Source organism: Sceloporus occidentalis, unplaced genomic scaffold (genome assembly GCF_023333645.1).
Source record: "Sceloporus occidentalis isolate IW3139 unplaced genomic scaffold, rSceOcc1.0.p SCAF_90, whole genome shotgun sequence".
Taxonomy (NCBI): Eukaryota; Metazoa; Chordata; class Lepidosauria; order Squamata; family Phrynosomatidae; genus Sceloporus; species Sceloporus occidentalis.
This window is the reverse complement of record NW_028317070.1, coordinates 2,908,754-2,932,868: the sequence shown is the minus strand read 5'-3', so window position 1 is coordinate 2,932,868 and position 24,115 is coordinate 2,908,754. Positions and strand designations below refer to the sequence as shown.

The 24,115-nt window shown below is 43.9% G+C and overlaps 1 protein-coding gene across 2 annotated transcripts; it reads left to right on the top strand.

Moving 5' to 3' along the window:
* Nucleotides 1–17,225: 17,225 nt before the first annotated feature.
* Nucleotides 17,226–23,877, top strand: LOC149284611 (sestrin-1). Of its 2 annotated transcripts, XM_089496432.1 has the most exons (10): nucleotides 17,226–17,303; nucleotides 20,218–20,283; nucleotides 20,982–21,182; nucleotides 21,391–21,573; nucleotides 21,688–21,921; nucleotides 22,016–22,163; nucleotides 22,349–22,461; nucleotides 22,795–22,985; nucleotides 23,278–23,422; nucleotides 23,791–23,877. In XM_089496432.1, the coding sequence occupies exons 1-10, from the start codon at nucleotides 17,226–17,228 to the stop codon at nucleotides 23,875–23,877; spliced, it is 1,446 nt and encodes a 481-aa protein (XP_089352558.1). The 2 variants fall into 2 exon arrangements, with proteins under 2 accessions (XP_089352558.1, XP_089352559.1); XM_089496433.1 differs by lacking the exons at nucleotides 17,226–17,303; nucleotides 20,218–20,283; nucleotides 21,391–21,573 and having other exon boundaries at nucleotides 21,075–21,182; nucleotides 22,016–22,193.
* The last annotated feature ends 238 nt before the right edge of the window (nucleotides 23,878–24,115 follow it).

The window sequence follows — 24,115 nt, the reverse complement described above, 5'->3', positions numbered from 1 at the left end:
GGATAGACCAGCCACGCTAATAAAAGTAACAGTATTGCAGGGGAGGGAGTAGGAAGGCTAAGCTAAAGGAATATCAGGGGGATATAAGGCATATCAGGGAGGCAGAGTGGCATATCAGGGAGGCAGAGTGGCATATAGGGGGTATAAGGCATATCTGGGGGCAGAGTAGCAAGCTGGGGGGGAGATGTGCAATTGGGGGGCAGGTTGACAAATAAAAGGAAATAAAAACAAAAATGCATTTTTCTCAATCATAGTTTTTATTAAATATGATACAATAGTTTACATGTGTATTAATATTTACCAATAAAACTTTTTTCTTATAGGGTAGTCTTATATTCAGGCTTTTTCTTTTTTTCTAAATTAATATTCAAATTTGGGGGTCATCTTATAATACAGTAATTTGCCTTTGGTAGTTAGTAGTGTAGTGTGTAAAACTAAATAGGTTCATTTTTTTACTAGTGTTCAAAGGCAGATATGTCAGATGGTGTTTAAGGAATGTGAATTAGTTACCACTTTGATCTAAGTTTCCTTGGCTTCATTTAACCTTAGCTCGTCATTACCTATCAGCTGCTTCCCAATATTGGATGATGGTGTTTCCACGTAGCTGTTCTTTGCTTACATGGTGTAGTGTCCAGACTGTCCATACTCTCATGTTACTCTAAAAATGCCAATGTAGCATTTCCGATTGGAAACAAAAGCTCTCTGACGTACTTGACTTTTCTTAACCCGTGGTTCGTAATTCAGGCTGAGTTTACCACCTTACATTTGTAAAAGATTGTATGAAATAATGCAAAAGTAGTATACACACAATGTAGTACAGACACTTTGCTGGTTTAATGTAAACTAAACACACTAAGGTCTTGTATGTAAAACATGAGGTGCAACTTGCTACTGTTAGGATCCATATTAAATGTTTATTACATATTTAGAATTCAGGACAGAAAAGTAAATGCAAGTTTTATCCCAAATGCAAATTAGCTTATCTTTGCTGAGATAAACCTTGGAATCCTGGAAGCATTTATACAACAAAACACGTAAGCTAAATGGAAAATTTTTACCAAATACACATAATACAAAAATCTGATGTATTTTCTAAATACGGGCAGAGTTTGGTTAGTCATATGATATCAGTAAGGCTTAAACAGACACTTCAGAAAATATACACACTTTAATGCATATGGTGAGAGTTTCCTTTAAATTTACATGATATCCCCCTTTCAAATGCATTGGGATTCTGGCCCCAGCTATATTCTATATATGAGATGTGTTCGGCCAAACATCTTTCCTGGCATGCCAAGCAGTTCTAGCTCAGCTCAGAAAGCGCATCTATTGATTCCACTTCCACATGCAGCACTGTATTTTATTCACAGGGAGAAATATTTATCAGTGGGCTTTCCCCTTTTAAAACAATCATGGGCAATAAGGCATATCCAAAAGGTTGGGTAAGTGGAATGTCTGATTAGAATGGGCAGATTTGTATGCAGGCAGGTAGGAGTGGATAGTGGACTAGGATACTCTATCTGTGTGTGTGGACAAGTTGTCTAGTACCATAGGGACCTGGCAGTCACATATGAATCTGGAATTCTTTGAGACATGCTTGAGGTGCTTTCATGTATGTCAGCAAATGTGGAGGTATTTAACATCACTGGGCACTGTTCAATAACCTGAACATGACTCGCAATAGAATAACTAGAACAAATATTTAAAATGTAATAAATGTTTCCCTCTGTGTCTCCCAAAGAGATATTTTAGTCTCCCTTGAAAATGTGTTCCACCCCTCCCATTCATTTTGTACAGTTGCACTTCTTACCCCAAAAGCAGCCTCCATCTAAAATACACCATGTTTTATATAAAAAGGGAAATTTATTTGGTGGAAAAAAATCTCTATTTTTAGGAATTTTATCAATCACTTGAAAACTTTTGAAACACTACTGGAACTAAACTTGCAACCTAAAGAGCGGGGTTAAAAGTGAGTGTATAAGTGTATGAAGGTGTATATATAAGTGTGTGAGCATGAATGTGCATGTGTGTGTGAGCGTGAATGTGTGTGAGCGTGAATGTGTATGCGTGAGCATGGATGTGGATGTGTAAGTGTGTGAGCATGGATGTGTGTGTATGAGCATGAATGTATTGTATGAGAGGAAGTATGTATTAACATGAGTATGTAGGGTGTAAGTGCGTGTTTGTGGGTGTGTGCATGTGTGTTGGTGTAAAGTGTAGGTCTCTGCAAATGTGAGAGTGTGTGTAAAAATATGGGCCAATGCATGTGAGTTCCAACAGGTGGGGGTTCCAGGTTCACTCTCTGTCTCTTTTGATATCAGTTGAGGCGAGAGATAAATGCTCATTTTACAGTCTCTCTGAGCAGATTAATTATTCATTGCATCTATAACTTCAGCATGGATCAGAGTGGGAATACAACCTGATTGAAATGCTGGATACAAAATAAAAAATTAAATACGGTATAACTAATGTTGGTTTTTCATTACAAAAACAAAAAAACAAAACCTTGATTGTGCTGGTCTGAGTATTTTTATTTCAAACACCACTTTTTACTTGGCTTTTTTCTAAATTTATTTATAGGAAATAAAGCAAAAATGCAGTTGAAAATAATTGAATCTTGCAATCAATTCCATTACACATTGATAAAAAAATTTTCCATACAAACATTATGGATTCAGCCCTTTTCTATTGGCATAATTAAATTAATTTAAAGAACTAATTTGATTACTTCACAGGCTTCTCTGATAGTAATGTTAAAGTCTGCATCTTTCATTTGACCTTGGGTGCCGTAGCTGTAAAATTATGCTTAATCTTTAATACTGATGCATCCGTGAGACTGATGTAACATAATGAATAAATGGAATTAGCAGACTTTATAGATTCTTCAATTGTAAAGGAAATCCCACCACTTTGGATTTGGCAGCTAACTTTGTCATGTTTTTGTTACCTAACCCCAGCAACTACTCATACATGAGATGAGCCACTTTACTGTGATTTTGTGCATTTTTATCCACAGATCTACAGTTCACATTTCCCCACAATCATAGTTTTGTACATCACTACCATTTTTGTTCTTGTGACACCTTGAGTCCCCCCATAGCACCAGTAGGGCGCTTGCAACATAAAGGTACATTTCATTCATTGTGACATTCCACATTGAATATAATCCAGTTCTTCTAAAAGGAAACAAGAGCAATGACGTTCCTATTAACTCCCACTGAAAAACAAATTGTAAACTTTACTGACCTTAACAAAGCATTTAAAATCAGCATGCGTTATAATCTGTATTCTGCGCATATGAGTCACTCTTAAACTGCCCTGTTTGTACATTTTATTCTTTAAAATTTCTTAGAGTGCTTGTTGTTCTAAGAAGTATGCATATTTTAGCTTGCAGTGACAAGCCTCTGTTAACCTTACACCACTTTCATTCTATCAGTCAGCACAGTGCACGCATTCATTGTGACACCGCATTGTGCATAAACAGGGGCTAGCTGCCATAAAGCAAACACCTACCTACCATTACACTGGATTGAAGAATTAGAGGCAGACATTTTGCAATGCACGTAAAGGTTTATTATTTCTAGTCCAATTATTTTGTTTACAAGCTACTTTTTTTACATGTAGGACTATATAAAAATGTACCATTCATACATAACAATCATAAGGTTAAAGGGACTGTTCTAAATTAAGTGTCTGTACAATTATACGCATACCTGGGAACTCTCTGGATTTGATCCAAAATCTCTGGGTGAATCGCTGCTTCCTCAAGTCTCTAGGGCAGTCTCGGTAACATTCCTCTTTTTCCAGGGCAGGTGAGCGGCATTAACCATGCGCCACATGTAGCTAGCCTCATCCTTTTATGTGGTTAGCCCTGCACCCTCATGAATCCTCTCCCTTAATAGAGGGAGAACTCCAAGTAGCCTACCATGGGAATTTCTTATGCATGATTATAAAGAATATTGACTTTAACATCACATGCATAGGCTCTAGGCCTTAGGCCATACTGGACCATTTGTCATGTTTGATTCTGTAGATGAGGTTCGATCCCGCTAATGAGAGATGTCGCTAAGCTGTAAATTGTAGGTGAGTTGAAGAGAGATTTACTGTGTATAAAAAAAGCGCCAGGACTGGTGAGCTTCTTCAGAGGAATTGGGTGTAATATATAATGCATAGTTAATGCATTGGGGTAAAATGTGTCATCTCACCTTTGAAACTGAGCCCTACTCAAACAAATGATGCCATAAGGCAGGACCACCGTCAAAAATTTTGGGGCCCCTTAAAGAATAAGTGATCTGCCCCCCCACTACATGTTTTTTCTCTTCTTTCATGGCAAAGATAGCACAGGTAGGCTATTTGGGGGCAGAGACAACACAGGCAGGCTGTATGGGAACACTAACAAGCTGTTTGTGGCAAAGATGGCACAGAAAATCAAGGGGCACTGACAAGCTGTTTGGGGGCAAATATGGCACAGACAAGCTGTTTGGGGGCACTGACAAGCTGTTTGGGGACCAAAATCTGTAAACCCAGGGTTTTTATTTAAAAAAGTAAAAGGACTTTGTCCCCCCAAGCGGGCTCCTTACAGCTATAATAGTTGTACTCCCCTGATGGCAGCCCTTCTGTGGGATAAGACAGATGTATTACTGCATACACACACTATACTCACCACCAGTCATCTCCAGTGCTGACCCCCACCCCTGAGAGATCCAGGGAATGCTTTCCTGCCACTGATTAGCTTGAAGCAGCCAATCAGTGGTGCAAAACAAATACCACTGAGGAGGGTGGTGCACTGCAACTCTGGAGCTGCTGCTTCCCTTTAAGGTAAGTAATTGCCAGATTTTACTAGTTTAAGACGTGAAGTCATGATTTATAAAGACACGGAGGCGAGCATTATGCTTATTTCTTTTCTTTATTTCCCTCAGCAGCAAAGAAAGAGAAAATATTATTAAACGAAAAAATATGCACATACACAAATACACCAATCACAGGTATACATATATATCCAATGAGGGACCTCCAAGGATACCCCTCCTCTTCCTATATAAGTGCCTGCATCCTGAACACCTTCCTCTTTTCTTTGAACGGAACCGAAGAGCAGTAAATAGTCGAACAAGAAACTGGAAACTCCGATGAACTGAAGAAATCGTCGCGTCAACCCCAATATGGACGGAAAAAACAAACCAAACAGGAACCGGATATCACGGGAACCTCAAGCTGAAAAGAAAGGGAAATCGAGAGATCGAGCCGAAACCAGCAACCACCAGAAATACACATTCACGGCCAGAGACGGAATAATAATAATAATAAAAATAATAATACAAAACAATAACACAAGATAACCATCAAAATAAATAATACAATACAGTGCAAAAAACACAAAATAAATGGGCGGGAATACAAACCCAGACCTAAAAGAAGAAGAAATTATAAACCAGGGTGGGAATAATGCTCGCCTCCGTGTCCTTATAAATCATGACTTCACGTCATAAACTAGTAAAATCTGTCAATTTATAAAGACACGGATGTCTTATATTATGCTAGTTTAAAGCTGGTCGATGACTGGAGCAGAAAAATGAGTCAAAGGCCTAAAATAAAATTCCCTGAACGTAGACTCACTGGACCAATCCGCTACCTTGAGGAGATCTTCCAACCGACACCCCAAAGATGCAACTTTAGATGCCATGGCCCCCCTAGTAGAATGAGGGCCAAAAATGGAAGTATCGACACCCGCAGCATCCAACAACCATTTGACCCACCGGGCCAAAGAAGTAGTTGACACAGGCAAGTGGGGTCTACGAAACGACAAAAAGAGTTCAGGACGCGAACCGTCCCGAAAAGAAGCAGTCCGTGCCTCATACGCCTTAAGACATTCCACAGGGCACAATCGAGGCTGAAGAGGAAAAAAGGGATAAAAAACATAAGTAAGAGAAGTTTTGGTCCGTCTCGAAATGTCGAACCTAACACCCTCAGGTGTAAAAGATCTAGACGAAATATCCAATGCCCGAACGTCCGACACACGCTTGCAGGATATAAGACAAAACAACATGACCAGCTTGGCAGACAACTGTTGAAGAGACAGCAAAGCATTATCAGGCCACGAAATCAGAAACTCGAGAACAATGTTGACGTCCCAGAAACCCGAATATCTAGCAAGAGGGGGGGCGAGACAACCTCATACCCTTAAGCAAGCGGCAAATAACCGGTTGTTTCCCTAACGGAACCCCCGCAAAGCCTACGTGCCCAGCGGAGATAGCGGATCTATAATTGTTGATGGTGCGATATGCCAAACCACCGTCAAACAAATCCGTGAGAAAACGTAACGCCATTGTTACAGGAGCCGAAACGGGATCCACACGTTGTCCCACGCACCAACGTTCCCACATGTGCCAGGCATGACCGTAAGCCCGTCTAGTTCCTGGTGCCCAAGCTCCCGCCAAGAGGTCCTGAGTTGACCTCGAAACTCCATGGACATACCAGGGTCCCCGGAAACTCTCCAAGCCAACAAGGGGAGAAGGCCTTGACAAAGTAGGGGATGAGGAGACCCTTCCCAATCCACAACCAGGTCCAGACTGGGAGGAAGCATGCGTGGAATGTCCACGAGCATCTCCAGCAACGAAGGGAACCACGGCTGAGTGGTCCACAAAGGGGCAATGAGGACCAGAAGGGTGCTGCACCGGTGAAGATGGAGTAAAGTCCACGCCAGAAGGCAAAAGGGAGGGAACACGTAACTCCCGCGGCACGACTGTCACGTCCTTCCCAGGCTGCGGAGCTGCATATCTCGCTCTTGTTTCAATTTCCCTGTTTTGCTTCAATCCATTCCTGGATTTCCTTTTGCTTTGTTCTGATCTTCCATTCCTTGCTTCTGCTTCAGCTCTGTTTCCTTTATAAGGTGTGCTCCATCCGTGTGTTCTGTTTGTCTCAGTCTGCAGTCTAAAGGTATGTCTCAGTGCTATGTGTTTGGTTTACATGTTTAGTTTGTTTCGTACCTCTGTCAGCAGGGATTAGCGTTAGGACCCACCGTCATTGGAGTACTTTGGCGTAGTGGTGGGCTAAGCATACTATGGCCATAAGATGTGACGGAATCTCCAATAGTTATCATACAGTCCTAGGCTAGTTTCTGTATTTTTGTGTGTCAGTCTGCCCTGTATCCCCGGCAGCGGGGTGTCCTGTCCTGTATCCCCGGCAGCGGGGTGTCCTGTCCTGTTCCCTGTTGTGCCCTGTGTTATGTATATCTTGTCTGGGTATGTTTATTCCTTGTCTTGTTCACTGTTGTGCTCAGTAACATGTATATCTTGTCTGGTTATGTTTCGTGCTTGGTCTCCCTGTCCCTTGCTTGTTATGTGTCTGCTATATTTCTCTGCTTAGCTTCCATACTCCCAGCCTGCAGCATCCTGCATATGAGTCTTGTGTGATGTCTCATGCCTGTTCCAGGGTGCCTGCAGGATTTGAATTTGTTCTGGACTTCATCCGCTGCTATATCAGGGCACTGGTGTTTGGCTGCACATCCCTAGATACTCAACACCTGAGTATGGTCGCCCTGCAACCAGGCCCTGTTCAACTACACTACTGCACCGTAACTCCTGCACACAATCTTTGGGCGCGCTGGGTCTTTTAGTCATCTGTTTGGACCCAGTCCGTGACACATGGCCGCAGGCAAACGTCCAGGAGTTCGCGGAGTGGAGTCTGCAGCTGTGCACCCCACCAAAGGGGTTTCCTGTCATGTGCGCCCCACCAAACGGGTTTCCTGTCGTGTGCACCCCACCAAACGGGTTTCCTGTCGTGTGCACCCCACCAAAGGGGTTTCCTGTCGTGTGCGCCCCACCAAAGGGGTTTCCTGTCATGTGCGCCCCACCAAAGGGGTTTCCTGTCGTGTGCGCCCCACCAAAGGGGTTTCCTGTCGTGTGCGCCCCACCAAAGGGGTTTCCTGTCGTGTGCGCCCCACCAAAGGGGTTTCCTGCCGTGTGCGCCCCACCAAAGGGGTTTCCTGTCGTCTACCCAGCAAGTGGGTTACCTGTCGTGTCTGCCCAGCAAGTGGGTTACCTGTCGTGTCTGCCCAGCAAGTGGGTTACCTGTCGTGTTTGCCCAGCAAGTGGGTCACCTGTCGTGTCTGCCCAGCAAGTGGGTCACCTGTCGTGTCTGCCCAGCAAGTGGGTCACCTGTCGGGTCTGCCCAGCAAGTGGGTCACCTGTCGTGTCTGCCCAGCAAGTGGGTCACCTGTCGTGTCTGCCCAGCAAGTGCGTCACCTGTCGTGTCTGCCCAGCAAGTGCATCACCTGTCGTGTCTGCCCAGCAAGTGGGTCACCTGTCGTGTCTGCCCAGCAAGTGGGTCACCTGTCGTGTCTGCCCAGCAAGTGGGTCACCTGTCGTGTCTGCCCAGCAAGTGGGTCACCTGTCGTGTCTGCCCAGCAAGTGGGTCACCTGTCGTGTCTGCCCAGCAAGTGGGTCACCTGTCGTGTCGGCCCTGTCAAGTGGGCTTATCTGCCTTGCCTTCGCCTAGACCTAAAAGTCCGCTAGAGACAACTTCCTCATTCCTGTTCAGATATTCTGATTCCTGTTTTGGAGGAGATTGGTCTGCTAAGCGGCAGTGCTGGTCATCAAAGGACTCCTAAGTTTTTCAGTCTCCTGAGTATGCAGGTTCCTGGGTTGCCTTGTTTACGCAGTTCTTCCGTCAGAGAGCAGACCTTCCTTCTGTTTATGTTCCTGTTCGCGTCCGGTGGCCGGTTATTTGGAGGGGGATACTGTCACGTCCTTCCCAGGCTGCGGAGCTGCATATCTCGCTCTTGTTTCAATTTCCCTGTTTTGCTTAAATCCATTCCTGGATTTCCTTTTGCTCTGTTCTGATCTTCCATTCCTTGCTTCTGCTTCAGCTCTTTGCTTCAGCTCTGTTTCCTTTATAAGGTGTGCTCCACCTGTGTGTTCTGTTTGTCTCAGCCTGCAGTCTAAAGGTATGTCTCAGTGCTATGTGTTTGGTTTACATGTTTAGTTTGTTTTGTACCTCTGTCAGCAGGGATTAGCTTTAGGACCCACTGTCATTGGAGTACTTTGGCGTAGTGGTGGGCTAAGCATACTATGGCCATAAGATGTGACGGAATCTCCAATAGTTATCATACAGTCCTAGGCTAGTTTCTGTATTTTTGTGTGTCAGTCTGCCCTGTATCCCCGGCAGCGGGGTGTCCTGTCCTGTATCCCCGGCAGCGGGGTGTCCTGTCCTGTTCCCTGTTGTGCCCTGTGTTATGTATATCTTGTCTGGGTATGTTTATTCCTTGTCTTGTTCACTGTTGTGCTCAGTAACATGTATATCTTGTCTGGTTATGTTTCGTGCTTGGTCTCCCTGTCCCTTGCTTGTTATGTGTCTGCTATATTTCTCTGCTTAGCTTCCATACTCCCAGCCTGCAGCATCCTGCATATGAGTCTTGTGTGATGTCTCATGCCTGTTCCAGGGTGCCTGCAGGATTTGACTTTGTTCTGGACTTCATCCGCTGCTATATCAGGGCACTGGTATTTGGCTGCACATCCCTAGATACTCAACACCTGAGTGTGGTCGCCCTGCAACCAGGCCCTGTTCAACTCCACTACTGCACCGTAACTCCTGCACACAATCTTTGGGCGCGTTGGGTCTTTTAGTCATCTGTTTGCACCCAGTCCGTGACAACGACCAATCCTGGAGAAACGCATCCGACGCCAAAGCCTCCGGGTCCGGTCTCCAGCTGTAGAATCTGGGAAGTTGAGCATTCAACCGAGAGGCGAACAGGTCGATCTCGAATGGGCCCCAAAGATCCGATATCCGTTGGAAAACCGATTGGAGCAGGCGCCAGTCGCCGGAATCCTTTAGATGGCGTGAGTTCCAATCGGCGACGCAATTGCTCAAACCGGGAATATGCTCCGCTTGAACAGATATGTTGTGAGCCAGGCAGAAATGCCAAAACTCCGTCGCCAGACTTGACAGCGCCTGAGATCGTGTCCCGCCCAGATGGTTGATATACCTGACCGCACGGAGCAGTTTGAAGAATCTCTCAAAAAACTCAGAATGGCGAATGACCCTGCCAGAAGTTCCAGACAATTGATATGGAGCCGTTTTCCCCCCAATGACCACTTGCCTCCTGTGGAAGAATGACCGCATCTCGCTCCCCAACCTTCTAGGCTGGCGTCGGACTCTATGACTATGTCGGGAGCTGTGCCGAATATCACCCTCCCGTTCCAGGCAGCCATGTGGGTCAGCCACCACGAGAGTTCCTCCGCTGCCTCGCAATCGATCGGAACGATCACGTCGTAAGAGAGGCCCTGTAGTAACGAGCGATTCTTTAATCGCTGCAATGCAAGATAGTGCAGAGGACCGGGAAAAATGTCCTGGATCGATGCCGATAGAGTCCCTATAATCCGCGCCAGGCTGCGGATGGAAATAGTCGGTCGTCTCAAAATCCTCCTGATTTCTCTCTTGATCAACTTCACCTTGGAACCTGGAAGATGCATAGACCCCTGGACAGAGTCCATCAGGAATCCTAGGAACGCCATAGATTGAGAGGGAGTGAGGTCCGACTTCTTCCAATTGACCAGAAAACCCCGGTTCTGCAGGAGGGATATGGTCCACGACAGATGAAGCTGCAGAGTATGCACGTCCTGAGACATAATTAGCAAATCGTCCAAGTAGATGATTAGACGTATGCCGTTTGCTCGCAACCTGCCCACCACCAGCTTCAGAAGCTTGGTGAAGCACCAGGGCGCCGACGAGAGACCAAATTGCAGGCTTGTGAACTTCCATCTTTGGGACCCCCAGTGGAAGTGAAGGAAGTCCTGATGCTCCGGGGCTATGGGGACCGTCAAATAAGCATCCTGGAGATCGAGTTTGACCATCCAATCCCCCACCTGTAACAGGTCTCTTAGACAATGAATGCCCTCCATTTTGAAATGTTGGTAGGATATGAAGGCATTCAACGGGCGAAGGTTGATCACTGGACGAACACCGCCGCCCTTTTTGGCCACCAAAAACAAATTGCTTAAGAAACCCGGCGAGGCGTCGGGAATAGGGCATATGGCCCCTTTTGTAAACAGAGCCTGAACTTCCCTGGAGACCAGAGACTTGTCCGTCTCCGAGAACCGAATCACCCCGGGTAGCACATATTGAACCGGGGTCTGAAGAAAATCTATATGATAGCCCAGTACTGTGTCCAGAACCCAGGGATCCGCTGTCAGGGATTTCCAAGCCTCGAAGCAGAAACCCAGCCGGCCCCCGACCTGAGACACGGGAGGTAAAGAGGTTAGACGTGCACTTACCATAAGGGCGTCTGCCCTGGTAGGATCCCCTAGCTCCTCTGTTCTGCCACGGTCGCTGACGCTGGGGGAAGAAGGCGGAAGACGCCGGCTTGTGGTCCTGGAAATGTGATCTGGAGAGACCGGGGCCTCGAGGACTTTGGGATGGTCCTCTTGAGCTACGGCCTGGTAGACGGCCCCTGTGTCTACTGGCCCCGCCAAAAACCTTCCCTCGAAACACCTTGCGCATGTTAGACTGCGCCTTGTCCAAAGCTGTAAAAGTATGGACGAACGAACCAAGGTCCTTGACGAAGGAGTCGCCAAAAAGCAGACCCTTTGCTTGTGGGCCAGGCTCAGACACCGCCATGTTGACAAGCTTTGGCTCGATCTTAAGTAGAATGGCTTTGCGCCTGAGGCCACAGCAGTATTGGCATTGCCAACCAGACAGAATGCGTTGGAGCCAGCCACGCAGTTCCATCAGGTCCACCAGAGCATTATCAGAGAGAGCCGTCTCTACTGTCTCAAACGCCTTAGTAGCAGGGCCCAGGATATCCAGGATCTTATCCTGGCAATTTCTAAGGGAAAATTCCAGACCCTTCTTAGACTTCCAGCCCGTCTTGCCTAAAAATTGGGCGATCTTGGGGTCAACCTCAGGCGTGGCAGAGGCATCATCTGGCACAGATGGCCTAGGGCATTCAGCCCGCAACTTATTCCTAGCCACTTTATCTAAAGGTTTGCGGACCCTGGAGGCCACATACTGCGCAACATGTGGTGAAGGAAACCACTCCGCTGATCTGGGGTTTTGCAAATTATCTGGATCAAACAGGGGTTCGCCCTGAGGGTCCACAATAGTATCTTCCCCAATAACATGTCGGTCAGGGTCATCTATTCCCCCATCACCAGGAGCAGCATCCTCCTCATAGGGGGAAAGATCAGCCTGGTCTGAAATATCAGATGCCTCCTCAGAAGTTTGCCTTCTTCTATTTACGCATCGATTTTGCCCGATGGTGGGCTCTCTTACGTGGTGTAACCACGTCATCAATGACAGGGCGTACCTTGTCCGTCTTAGTTTTGGAGGGCAAAGGCGCACTATGGTGAGACTTGGCCAAGGCCTTACGGCCTGAAAGACCCTCTCAAGTGCCCTGTCCAGTAAAGCCAGGGTTAGGTGGAATGGCAGGGAACTGCACTGCCTTAAAAGCAGAAGCAATTGACTGAGTTATGTTAGAGGACATAATACCCATAGCGGACTGCAGGGCCTGGTTAACTGATCTGGACATAGTGGCATCCAGCAACGAATGAGAAGTAAGTGAATCCCCTTGGGAATCATGTGGGCCCGAACCCTCAGCATGAGTCATCAGCAACCTGCCCAGAAATCATTGGCAATTCAGCAGAGGAAGCAGCTTTATTGGGGAACATAATCCCAAACAATACTAGCCTGACTGGGCGAAAAAAGAAGAAATCCGGATAGCTAATACAGCAAAAATGGTAGAAAATGAGCAGCCGAACACTTGAAACATTAACATTAAAAAGGCCGCTGCGATGCGAAACGGCCGTACGTAAGGTCTGGCAAGGGAGGAAAGAACACTTACCTCAACAAAAATGGCCGCCGCGTGTCCGGAACAGTGCACGCATGCGCGAAAACCTAAAGGGGAGAGAGGAAGAGGCCGCCGAAAACGCAGCAAAGCAGCAGACAAGGAAAACGGCGAGCGGCAGGAAACATAAAAAGGATAGGAACCGCATAAGGTAACCGATGCTAAGACCACACAATAAGGCAGGACAGCCCCTCCGAACTGATAGATAGAAACCCGGTAATACTTATATCTGAGGGAGCAGCAAAGAAAAGAGGAAGGTGTTCAGGATGCAGGCACTTATATAGGAAGAGGAGGGGTATCCTTTTTAGGTCCCTCATTGGATATATATGTATACCTGTGATTGGTGTATTTGTGTATGTGCATATTTTTTCGTTTAATAATATTTTCTCTTTCTTTGCTGCTGAGGGAAATAAAGAAAAGAGATAAGCATAATGGGAGCCTCCGTGTCTTTATAAATTTATTTTTTAATAGGTTTAAAGGATGCATATTTAAATACTTGCAAGGTATTTCATGCATTCTTTGTTGACCAGGTCTTTAAGCTCAACTTAAATCCGAATATATTAGTGTTTCCATAAGGGATGGCTACAAAAACGGGCAGAGATTGCAGCTATTGAGAAAAATGATGGTACCCTACAGAGTTAAAGACAATACGTGAGGATATCTTGTCGTTAAGGAGACAAAAATCACCTATAAAAACCTCACAGTATGGTTAATCTTGCATTAGTGCTTCCTTGTTTTGTACCAAAAGAAAATAAGCTTCTAATGGAAACTATTGTTTTGTGTCAGGCAAAAAAAAAGTAAGTGAAGTGGAAGGCTGACTGTGTGAAATGCGGATCACGTGTACAGACGAGCGGTGATGTTTGGCAAGGAAGGGATATCTCGCACACCCTTCCTCTGCTGCTCTAATAACTGACCTTCTGCACAGCTCCAGCATGGGAACACAATGAGGAGGGAAGCACCTTTACCCCAATGCATTTATTTACCCGTGCCCAGTTATATGTTATATATTCATACATGAATATATATCGGACCAACTCCGTGACTTACAATGATACGTTATATGCAGTTACTTTAAAAATAATTTGGTTTGTAGCCTTTTTATTTCACATGGTTGGGATTCATCACTTTGTTCATTCTGTGCGTTTCCTTTGAACGATCACATTGCGGATGTACTGCAAAGTATTGCTTTGAAGGAGTCACTGAACACTCACCACCTCCTCCTGAGAGTAACTCTTTAACTAAGCTGCAAGGCCAAATAGCTTGGCTCTGGTGGAAAGCCTTGTCACTGTGACACAGACTTTCCTGGCCAAGGTAGGACGAGCCAAACGCAAGCATTCCCGTGAACTTCCCAAGCTGCTAGCTAATGCTCTAGTAACAGTTAACCTGTAGTAACCTAATACTTCCCATACCACGACCTAACGTCAACACACAACCCCGCGATATCTATGGATTCCTTCCTCCGTAAGGATAGACATACGTTATGTAGGCTATTAAGCTACTGCAGTATCAGGGACCTTTAATTATCTACACCTAATTACTCATTCTTTTTATAGATCCCTTAGTTTTCCTATTTCCATATCTGAAAGAAACCATAACAATGATTATTACAAAAAATCTTTAGTATATGCTTGTGTCCCTTTAACAGCCAAATTGTTCTTTTTTCTGAAATGGATTGGCTTAGTAAACATGTCTTTGGATCCATTAGAAGACTTTTATATGTGAACCTACTATTCGTAGTAAAGTCTTCTTCTTACTTGCCAATTGTGCAATATGGCTTGCACCAGCCGCAAAGTTAATAAACTTTTGCCCGCATTCCTCTGTACATGATTCTTGGCACCATGTACGTATCCACTACATAGGACATATTTACTCTCCAAAAGCCTTTATCTTAAAGGGGATTGCACCTATTTTTCAGACGAAAAATGTATTTTCTAAAGTATTTAGCTTTTTATCTTTTTAAAAAAATATATATGTTTTTAGAGCTGCATATTAGCCATCTTAGTGACCCAGGCGAGACACAATGACTAATGTGGGAACAGACTTTATTAGCCTTGCCATAAAGAATGATCTCAGTGTGGTAATAAGCCAGGAAATATTGCATGGCTGTCTATAATGGCAGCATCCCGGACTGCACATAAACTTAGTTTATTGGAAGAAAATGAGATTAAAACTGGCTTATATGATCGTTAACCTACATATTTTGTTTACAGCACTGTATTTTGCACTCAACGGGCAACAAAAACTTCTTCCTTGAGACTTCCTCTTTAAAGGAGATTTACATTTTGTTTAGATATCCCAAGGTTGGCATGGAATCTGATATACAAATCATCAACTCCTGGTCCTGCATACACTTTGCATGAAAACACCAGTTATGCATCCCACGTATCGGGCGTTAAAGTCACCAAAGATAGTCGGCAGAAGATCCCGCGGGAGAGTTACGGTTTTAACACTTTCACTTCACTGTTCATTATGAAGGGCAACAACGGGCAGGTTTCTCAGCAAGAGAAGCTGAGCTGGCCATGTATAATTTAATGTGCGAGGAGACTTTCAAGAAGTCTCTCTAATTAATTATGCATTAGGCAGGGCCAGCCAAGCTCTTCCTTCGACAGAAGCTCTATGAGATTGGACCTTCATTATGTAAAGTGAAGTCAGGGAGCTAAAATGCAACTACTAATTTAGTGAATAAACTCCACTGTGTGATAAATAAGTGGCCTGTCCTTTAGACCCGTGTCCCCAATGACGTGGCCGACCTGAATGTTTAGACTTTCTAGGTTACCTGAATATTCATCTCCATGTATTAGATAGCAGTAACCGGTGAGTCTGCCATTAGTAATGCAAGTCAGAACCGGGACTTTCTAAGAGTTTTAATGTGCGAGCTGAGATTCCATGTATGCAAAAATAGGAAACCAGAGCACTAGCCATTGAATGACTGACTCAGAATTGGCTGGTGCGTAACAAAGAAAACTAATTCTATTCCGTGTCGCTTTCAGGTGGAAAAATAAAACTTCGGCCAAGGAAAGCTATTGGAAAGCGGTAGCCTTATTAACAAGGACAGAAAGCCAAAGAGGTTCCACTCGCAATAGGGTGACCACATTGGCCATGTTTTACAGAACACATCGTTTTTATACATATAGCTGACCAGCCCAGATAAAATACTGCCCTGTGGTATGTGGGATATATAGACTTATGGAAGGGAACCAATTAGTCAGTTAAACATCCCCCATACTGCAGGGCAGCATTTTATCTGGGCTGGTCAGCAATCTGGAAAAAGTATACATGTCCTGGAAAACAAGGCCGATGTGCTCACCCTAACTCTAACAATGCTTACAAATAATTAAATCCCTCTGATTGCAGCAAAATGATCTGAAACAATGTCACGTCAGATATCGTCTGTCGTATCCATGAAGTTGCCACCACTATACATCTAAGCCATCACTAAATGAATGTTCTCAATGCCACTACCATGGAAACCACTGATCTGCGCATAAAAAGTACATGAGGCTAAAGCGGTACTAGTTAAAAAAAAAATCAGAGGTTCGGTTCGGTCTGTGTTCTGTATGTAGATGTGTTTTTTGGCCAGGGACCAGCAATGTTCATTCCTTCTGCTGAGGCCTCTGCAAAAAAAGAGATCTGTGTTCTTCCTTTTTTTTCTTTCTCTAGGGGGATGAATGCATATATTTAGAGTGCTGGAGTGATAAATATGTTTTTGCCCCCAAAAAACAAGACCTCTTTTCATACTTGTTATTTCTAATATAAGATGATTATTGAAGGGAGGGGAAGGGATATTTAACTCCTTCCAGTGAACAAACATATTAGTGTTGTTTCTGGAGATTTCTGTGGTTGCTGAATTGATTTTTACTGGCTTTATAATACCAATCCGGCAGCAGAAGTGTTAACAGAAAAAGTGTTTGCAAAGCCCTGGTGTTTTTCAGATCCTCTTGTTTTTCACAGTCTAGGGCTCCGCCCCCATTACATCAGGGTGGTTGGCCTCCAACGCCCCCCTGTCATCTGTTCTTGCCTACGTCTTGATTGGCTGCGTTCGCCATGCGCTCTCTGGAGCGATTGGTGGAGATGGCGTATGGGCGCGGCGCTTGGCTTGTCCCCGCCTACGGTTGCAGCTTGTTTATTAGCCTGGTGCAGGCAGTATACTGTGGCTGTTACGCCGGATCGTGGAGGGCCGTGTTGCTGTAACCGGGAGCTGAGTGACCGGACTGGCAAACAATAGCCGTATAGACGCCGCGGCTCCCTGCTCTGTTACTGGAATTCCGCTGAAGCCGTGGGGCTCTCAGCAGAGTTTAAGTAGTCCAGCCACAGGCAGCTCTGTCCTATTGAATAAATAAAGCCCCCTGTCCTTTATCTGCGTGGTTCGTGTCATCGACAGTAGTTCAGGATGAGGTTGTCTCCCCGGGCAGCTGTACAGGTCCCAGAGATCTTATGCAGTCGGTGCAGCGGAGTGTGCAACGACAAGGTAAGGAGCATCGTCCCCCCTACCGGGGCTACCACTGTTGGGGGGCACCGGAGCTAGGTGTGCTGGAGATGGCTCGTGGACAAACAGGCGATGGACCTATCTCGACGGGCTACTAGAGGCTGCTTTTGTTTTTTTTATCCGATCGTGGTATTTCGTGGGCTTGTAACTGGCTACGCGAGGGGGCATTTAATACTCTGTGATGCAATCGGGTATCCATCAGCAGGCTTTGGCGACATGTATACCATTCATTGGGCTCCTTGGCCAGCACCGAGATCCTTTGGCTTGCTGTTGGGCTACAGAGTGACAATGAGAGACACCCATCGCACGGCGCCGCATACTATTATGGTGCTATTTAACCAGTAAATGCCTGTGGTGGTAAGGATCGCAGATTAGTGGAGTTACTGGTAACGATGGACCGATCTGCAGTGCCTTTTGCTCAATGTAAACATCAGATCCCCTTCTCTGGCCCCAGTGGCTGCAGCCTGACCTACCTCTTGTTTTTCACATTCATTCAAAGAGCTCCTCCAGTCCCTCCTCTTTTCTGGAGTTTTCCCATAGTTTCCCCCTCTCTATTGCCCCGACTGCCGTTTCTCCTTTAATGTATTTACCCCGATTAACTGTTTGGTTACCAAGTGCTTGTGTAACTGCAGGGGTTAACCCACGTGAGATCGTTTGCCAAGACTCTCGTTGCCCAGGTTATTGCTGATGAGCCCCCTATGGCAGATGCATTGCTCCTGGGGTGATTGTCGCAGCATTACATCAACAGCAGCACAAAGCAGAATGCCTTCTTATAGCTCGCCATTGTGCGAATGCATAAAATTCCTTTTTTCTGTGTTAGTGTTGATTTTGGCTAGTTGTTACCTTGTAGCCACTGTGATGATAGCCAGAACATGTAGAGACAAGTCTGCGTTAGAAGGATGCTCTGCTTCCTCTTGTGTCTCAGAATAAGCTGCATCACCAACAGCAAAGGCTTTAAACTTCTAATACAGAATTGGAACTTCTTTGTTGTGGGTTTCTATAGTGTAGACGACTTAATATGATAAGCAGATTCCAACCTCTGATGCATTCCAGTATATTGTACAAAAAGTAACCCTATCGGTTTGGCAGCGCTTAATAGACACAGAGTACTTAATGCTCCCGTGCGCTGTTTTCCTAGGATGTCTTTTATCGGAAATGTTTTTGATGGTATGAAGTAAGAGATTTGTCGTTGGTACTTGCTTTGTTCTTCTTCGAGCCTTTCGCTTTTTATCTATAGCAAAGATGTTGGAAGAAAGCGGACAAGGAATCCCGTTTATTTTAGCATTTCTTTGTGTGTGGTTACGTTGAGGTAATGGAGTAAACTCCGTAGGGGCTACAAGAATTTTTTTTGTAAGGACCAGAGGTGATGGGCATACGTACCTGCAAGGAAACAAAGCATTGTTTACCATGTGTGCAGCATTGTCTGCGCATCGCTTTCGGATGCGGTCGCAGACAGCGAATATATCCCCTAGGGACCGCTATCATTCTATTATAGCAATCTGTAGGTTTGACTTCGTATGGATTATGTGATGTCTTTAAGCCCTTAAGTACTCTCCTTTTGTCAACAAGTCAGTTTGTTAGATACCTGTACACCCTCGCCCAATGCTGAGGGTTTATGGCTATGCGTTTGCCAATGAAAAGTCAATCGTTTCACCTTGGTCTAAATTCCTCTGCAGATGAGCCTGAGTGATGCAGTATAACACAGCTCCCATAGGCTTGGCATAACTGTGCTGTGTACGCGTTGCAGACTGTCAATTATTTAACTACATCAAGTGGGAGCGGCGCTGCCCGGCCAATGGCATCGTGTTGTAAGCAGCCCGCAGCTGCCGTTTGGTAGATGTGTTCCTCTTGGCTTTAAAGGAATGATGTCATTTTGCGAAACTACTCTTGATGTTATGGACCGAAAACGTACATTGTACTTAATCTGTACACATTTTTATGGGTTTTACACCCATGATCCCTATGAACAATAAAAAGTAGTGTGCTGTAGATCCGCACGAAAATGGTATATTGTCTAAATCTCTTGTTTATTGTTTTCTATAGCACCTATCATATTCTGTAGCGCTGTACAATGGGTAAACAAGACATAACAAGTGGTATATAACATATCAATTTGATTTACAGAAATAACCGGTTAGGAGGGCCCTGCTAAAAAGAGCTTACAATCTAGGGGGTTTGGACTTTATCCAGCTAGGGATCCACGGGTCTGGAATGATGCAAATGTATTATGATATCAAGCAAAGTTAAATTAACTGGCAAACATCAAGAGTGCAGATTACAGGTGACTTCACCAGGAAGGGGCATACATTAAATGAAACTGTCCAAAGGGCGTTTTCTTGCAAAAATAGGATTTCTCTGTACTTTTGTTTCCTTGTTGGAAATTACCTGTTTCATTAACAGGAAGTCTAGAGCCTGACTGTGGGCGCCATGCCCCGACATGCACACACGCTAATACAGTTACTAACCTCCAGCTCTCCTCATTACCACATTAAGGGCTTCTTGGCATCTCGCCACTCGTTTTAAGGACACGTACCGGATTATGTAAACTCTACTTTACATAATGTTGCTGTGCTGGAAAAATATGAGCTTGATTTATTTAGTTTTTCCCATCGTTTTCCAACCTTTCGCAACAAATTTACATTTTTCACCCTTTATGATATAGACCGGTTGTGTTGGATTCCTTGATTAATGTCAGAAGGACCAACTCATCCTAGTTAAGTCCCATAATAACGGTAAAGCGGACATACTCAAAACTAGTCCATGAGCACTGAGTTCTGGGTAGAACCAAAGGGGGCTTTGTTCCAAAGTATATATTTTTTTCCTTAAATCTGTTGAACATTCCATGTCAAAATGACTTCTCGTGAGGCTGAAATATCTCTTACGTTTGTTTTTATAGGAAATGGGAATCCAAAGCCCCCGTCCACTAGGGCAAGGGCCTAGTAGATTCATCCCAGAAGAAGAGGTGAGCACTGTGTTCAGGCATCTAGTGCTGTTGAGATGGATTGTGTATTTTATCTATGAAGTACAATGGTGTATTTTGTTTTTAAAAAAAATTGGATTGTTAATGTATTTCTCCAATAAGCAATCATATTAAAATCAAATTAAAGAAATAAGATGCAGCACATAGTGATACTCTAACAGCTTATCCTTATAGATCAAAAAAATAGTTTTTTTTTAATTAAAAGATATTGTATATTACAATATTATGTTAAAGGCATTGCAAAATAAAATATACAGAAAGGGGTAGCGCACAACCTAAAAAGCTCAGATTCCCAATATATACAGAAAACAAAGTAATAATTCCGGTCATACCCAGTGAATATCAATCCAAAAAAACACCTGAGGCAGAAATACTGGGCATTCCACTATAGGGCCATACATTGCTTAGCCCACCACTATGTCAAAGTAGCCCAAGTTTGGCGAGTCCTATCTTTTTTTTAGATGGGTGGCTACTCAACCCTAAGGTTTGGCCAGAACCATTGCAAATGCATTGTATATTGTGCACACATGTGTATATGATAGATTTATAGCCATGGTTTTATAGGGCTTTGGGGATCTCATAAAATGTTATTGATTTGAGTACTTGCATTTTGAGGGATGGGGCAAAATAGTGATGGGCCTGGAAGTCATTACATCTCCCTGTAATTCCTTCCTTGGCAGGTCCTGCAGTTGGGAAGTGAAGATGCAAATTTACACTCCGCGTTCACTGATGCTTTTGCAGACTTGGGCCGTCTGGATAACATAACCCTAGTGATGGTCTTTCACCCCCAGTACTTGGAAAGCTACCTGAAGACACAGCATTACTTGTTGCAGATGGATGGTCCCCTGTCTGCTTGTTACCAGCATTACATTGGCATTATGGTGTGTGTCTATACATTGTATGTGTGTGATATGTACTCGTATAATATTCTATTTGCATGCTGAAAAATACCTTATTTTCACCTTTGTGGTGCAGTGCAGATGAGATCTGAACCTTTCAGGATGGGTTAGTCCGTGGAGCAGTTATCTAGATCTAGATGACCATGTCTTGGATAAACTTTTTTAATTTCGTGCGTTTTGTTTTCTCCAGGCGGCAGCTAGACACCAGTGCTCCTATTTAGTGAATCTGCATGTCAACGACTTCATCCATAATGGAGGGGACCCTAAGTGGCTCAATGGCTTGGAAAATGCGCCACAGAAACTGCGCAATCTGGGGGAGTTAAACAAGATGTTGGCCCACAGACCTTGGCTAATCACAAAACAACATATTGAGGTAAATAGCCATAAGCCCTGGTCTTCAAATTGACCCTTAGTTCATAGTGTGGATAAAATACTTAACATTTGCAGAATCTTACTGTTTTTTTGTTTGTTTGTTTGTTCCATGCAGCAACTGCTTAAAACAGGAGAACACAGCTGGTCGTTGGCAGAATTAATTCACGCGGTAGTTCTTCTCGCTCACTACCATTCCTTAGCCTCTTTTACGTTTGGCTGTGGAATTAATCCTGAAATCCACAATGATGGAGGCCACACGTTCCGTCCCCCGTCTGTAAGCAGTTATTGCATCTGTGACATAACCAACGGCAATCATGAGAGCCAACGTCCGACAGGATGGAGTGCGCTGGTAAGTGGGATCTTTGAGGACACTATGTGAGTTCTCCATTGATGTGACTACTCAGTGTGAGTTGTATATATTGATTGTGGCCATTATCCTGCAGAGTACAGATTCATCTTGTGAGGTTGAAGCTCTTATGGAGAAAATGAAGCAGCTTCAAGAGTGCAGGGATGAAGAAGAGGCAAGCCAGGAAGAGATGGCAACGCGTTTTGAGCGGGAAAAAACTGAAAGCATGTTGGTCATTACTACAGGTGAGACACTGGGGGACTTGCTGTGTCATGGTACAAGGTAGATATAAACTGTTTTAGTGACGTGCTAGTGTACCATACTCCAAAAATCTTGAGTATTGCTTGAGAACGTCCAAAAATAGATATTTTTGTAAATATGCTAGTTTAAAACAAGTTATTGATGGATGCCATTCTCGCTTTCCTGTAAGAAGATGAAGACCCTCCACCGGGAAGAAACGTGTCTCGACACTTTGAAGACACAAGTTACGGTTACAAGGACTTCTCACGCCGTGGAATGCATGTGCCTACCTTCAGAGTGCAGGTGAGTCTTTCATTCTCTAACCAGAAAACCACCATCGTGGAGTTGATTTACTGGATGTTAAAAAAAAAATAAAAAAAAAAAATTTAAAAGCACTGAAACAGAAAGCACTCTGAAATACAGTTGCACAAACTATTAAATCAAAGTTACTTGATGAACTAAAATAACTTGTGGTATTGAGTCACTGGTACATGCTCATATTTATACTGATTCATTTGAATATTGCTGACATGACCACTTGTGAATGCTCTCAAATGCTGTTTTCTTTGACACTGTGCCTGCTAACGGTGAAGAGCTGAACTTTATCCTGATGGTGTGATTTTTGCTTGCCTTTAGGATTACAACTGGGAAGACCATGGATACTCTCTAGTTAATCGCCTTTATCCAGATGTTGGGCAGCTATTAGATGAGAAGTTTCATATTGCATATAACTTGACTTATAATACCATGGCCATGCATAGTGATGTAGATACCTCCACACTGAGGCGTGCAATATGGAATTATGTTCATTGCATGTTTGGAATAAGGTGAGTGATGGTCAAGGGCAGGTTTGTTTCATTCAAATGCTGCTGGAGTTGTATACAAGATGCAAATGTGCGATCAACTATTTAGGATAACGTCGTTGTTTTCTAAATACTCAAATACAAGTTACAATTTTCCCTTTTTTTTGGTAAACGTTCCACCATGTGCCAGAAGTTATTTTATAGTTTATAGAGTAGATTTTTGACTAAACTGTAAATTTTCACTCCCCGTCCCCAAGATGTTTTTTTTTTTTTTGTTTTTTTTTTTTTTAATAGTCTCTTGCTTTATTTATTACAGGTATGATGACTATGATTATGGCGAAATCAATCAGTTATTGGACCATAGCTTTAAAGTTTACATAAAAAATGTGGTGTGCAATCCAGAGAAGACCACAAAAAGAATGTATGACAGTTTTTGGAGGCAATTCAAGCATTCTGAAAAGGTAAGCATGTCCGCTAATAGCTAAGGCAAATGGTTGCTTCTAAAGCACGTCCCTCTCTTTTAGTCAGTGAGTTTTAGGGTATATTAAACAGGAGTGTAGTAATTCAAGGTTGGTGATGGCTCCATACTGACAAGATAAATGCTTCTATTTAAATTTAATTGAACATATCCTGTTAAAAATATCTGAATAAGTAACTGGTTCTCAGATCCTAAATGTAGCCGACCTGCTTTTATGTATTAGGTTTATATTAAAAGTATCTGATGCCCATTTCAAACCCTGTTCCTCTTGCCTGATACTCTATGTAGAAACAACTTTGCATTTTACTGAATAAACAGATAACACCTTTTTGTTTACTTTTTTTCTTCTAGGTTCATGTTAATTTGCTTCTCATGGAAGCGAGGATGCAAGCTGAATTACTTTATGCTCTGAGAGCAATTACTCGGTATATGACCTGACTTTTCACGTGACTGAAGGAATGTTCACAAGTGCTGCCTGGGTTCTGAACTTTTGGGTGCCAGTGGCCTCTTTGGTTAGCTAATCTTTCAGGCATCCATTGTGCCATAATTCCCATCATATCGGCTGTTTGCTTAGTCACTGGAAGACTGGAGTGCACTTACAGCTGAATGTTGAGATGAAGGGACGCACCCTTCACATCGTATAATGAACATGCAAGCCTAATCTGTGCTTCGCAAT

Excerpts from the sequence above, each read along its gene's own strand:
- LOC149284611 (XM_089496432.1), top strand. The coding sequence starts at position 17,226 with ATGAGGTTGTCTCCCCGGGCAGCTGTACAGGTCCCAGAGATCTTATGC. Across the intron at positions 21,574-21,687 it reads TCACAAAACAACATATTGAG|CAACTGCTTAAAACAGGAGA; the intron begins GTAAATAGCCAT and ends TGTTCCATGCAG. Across the intron at positions 23,423-23,790 it reads AATTCAAGCATTCTGAAAAG|GTTCATGTTAATTTGCTTCT; the intron begins GTAAGCATGTCC and ends TTTTTCTTCTAG.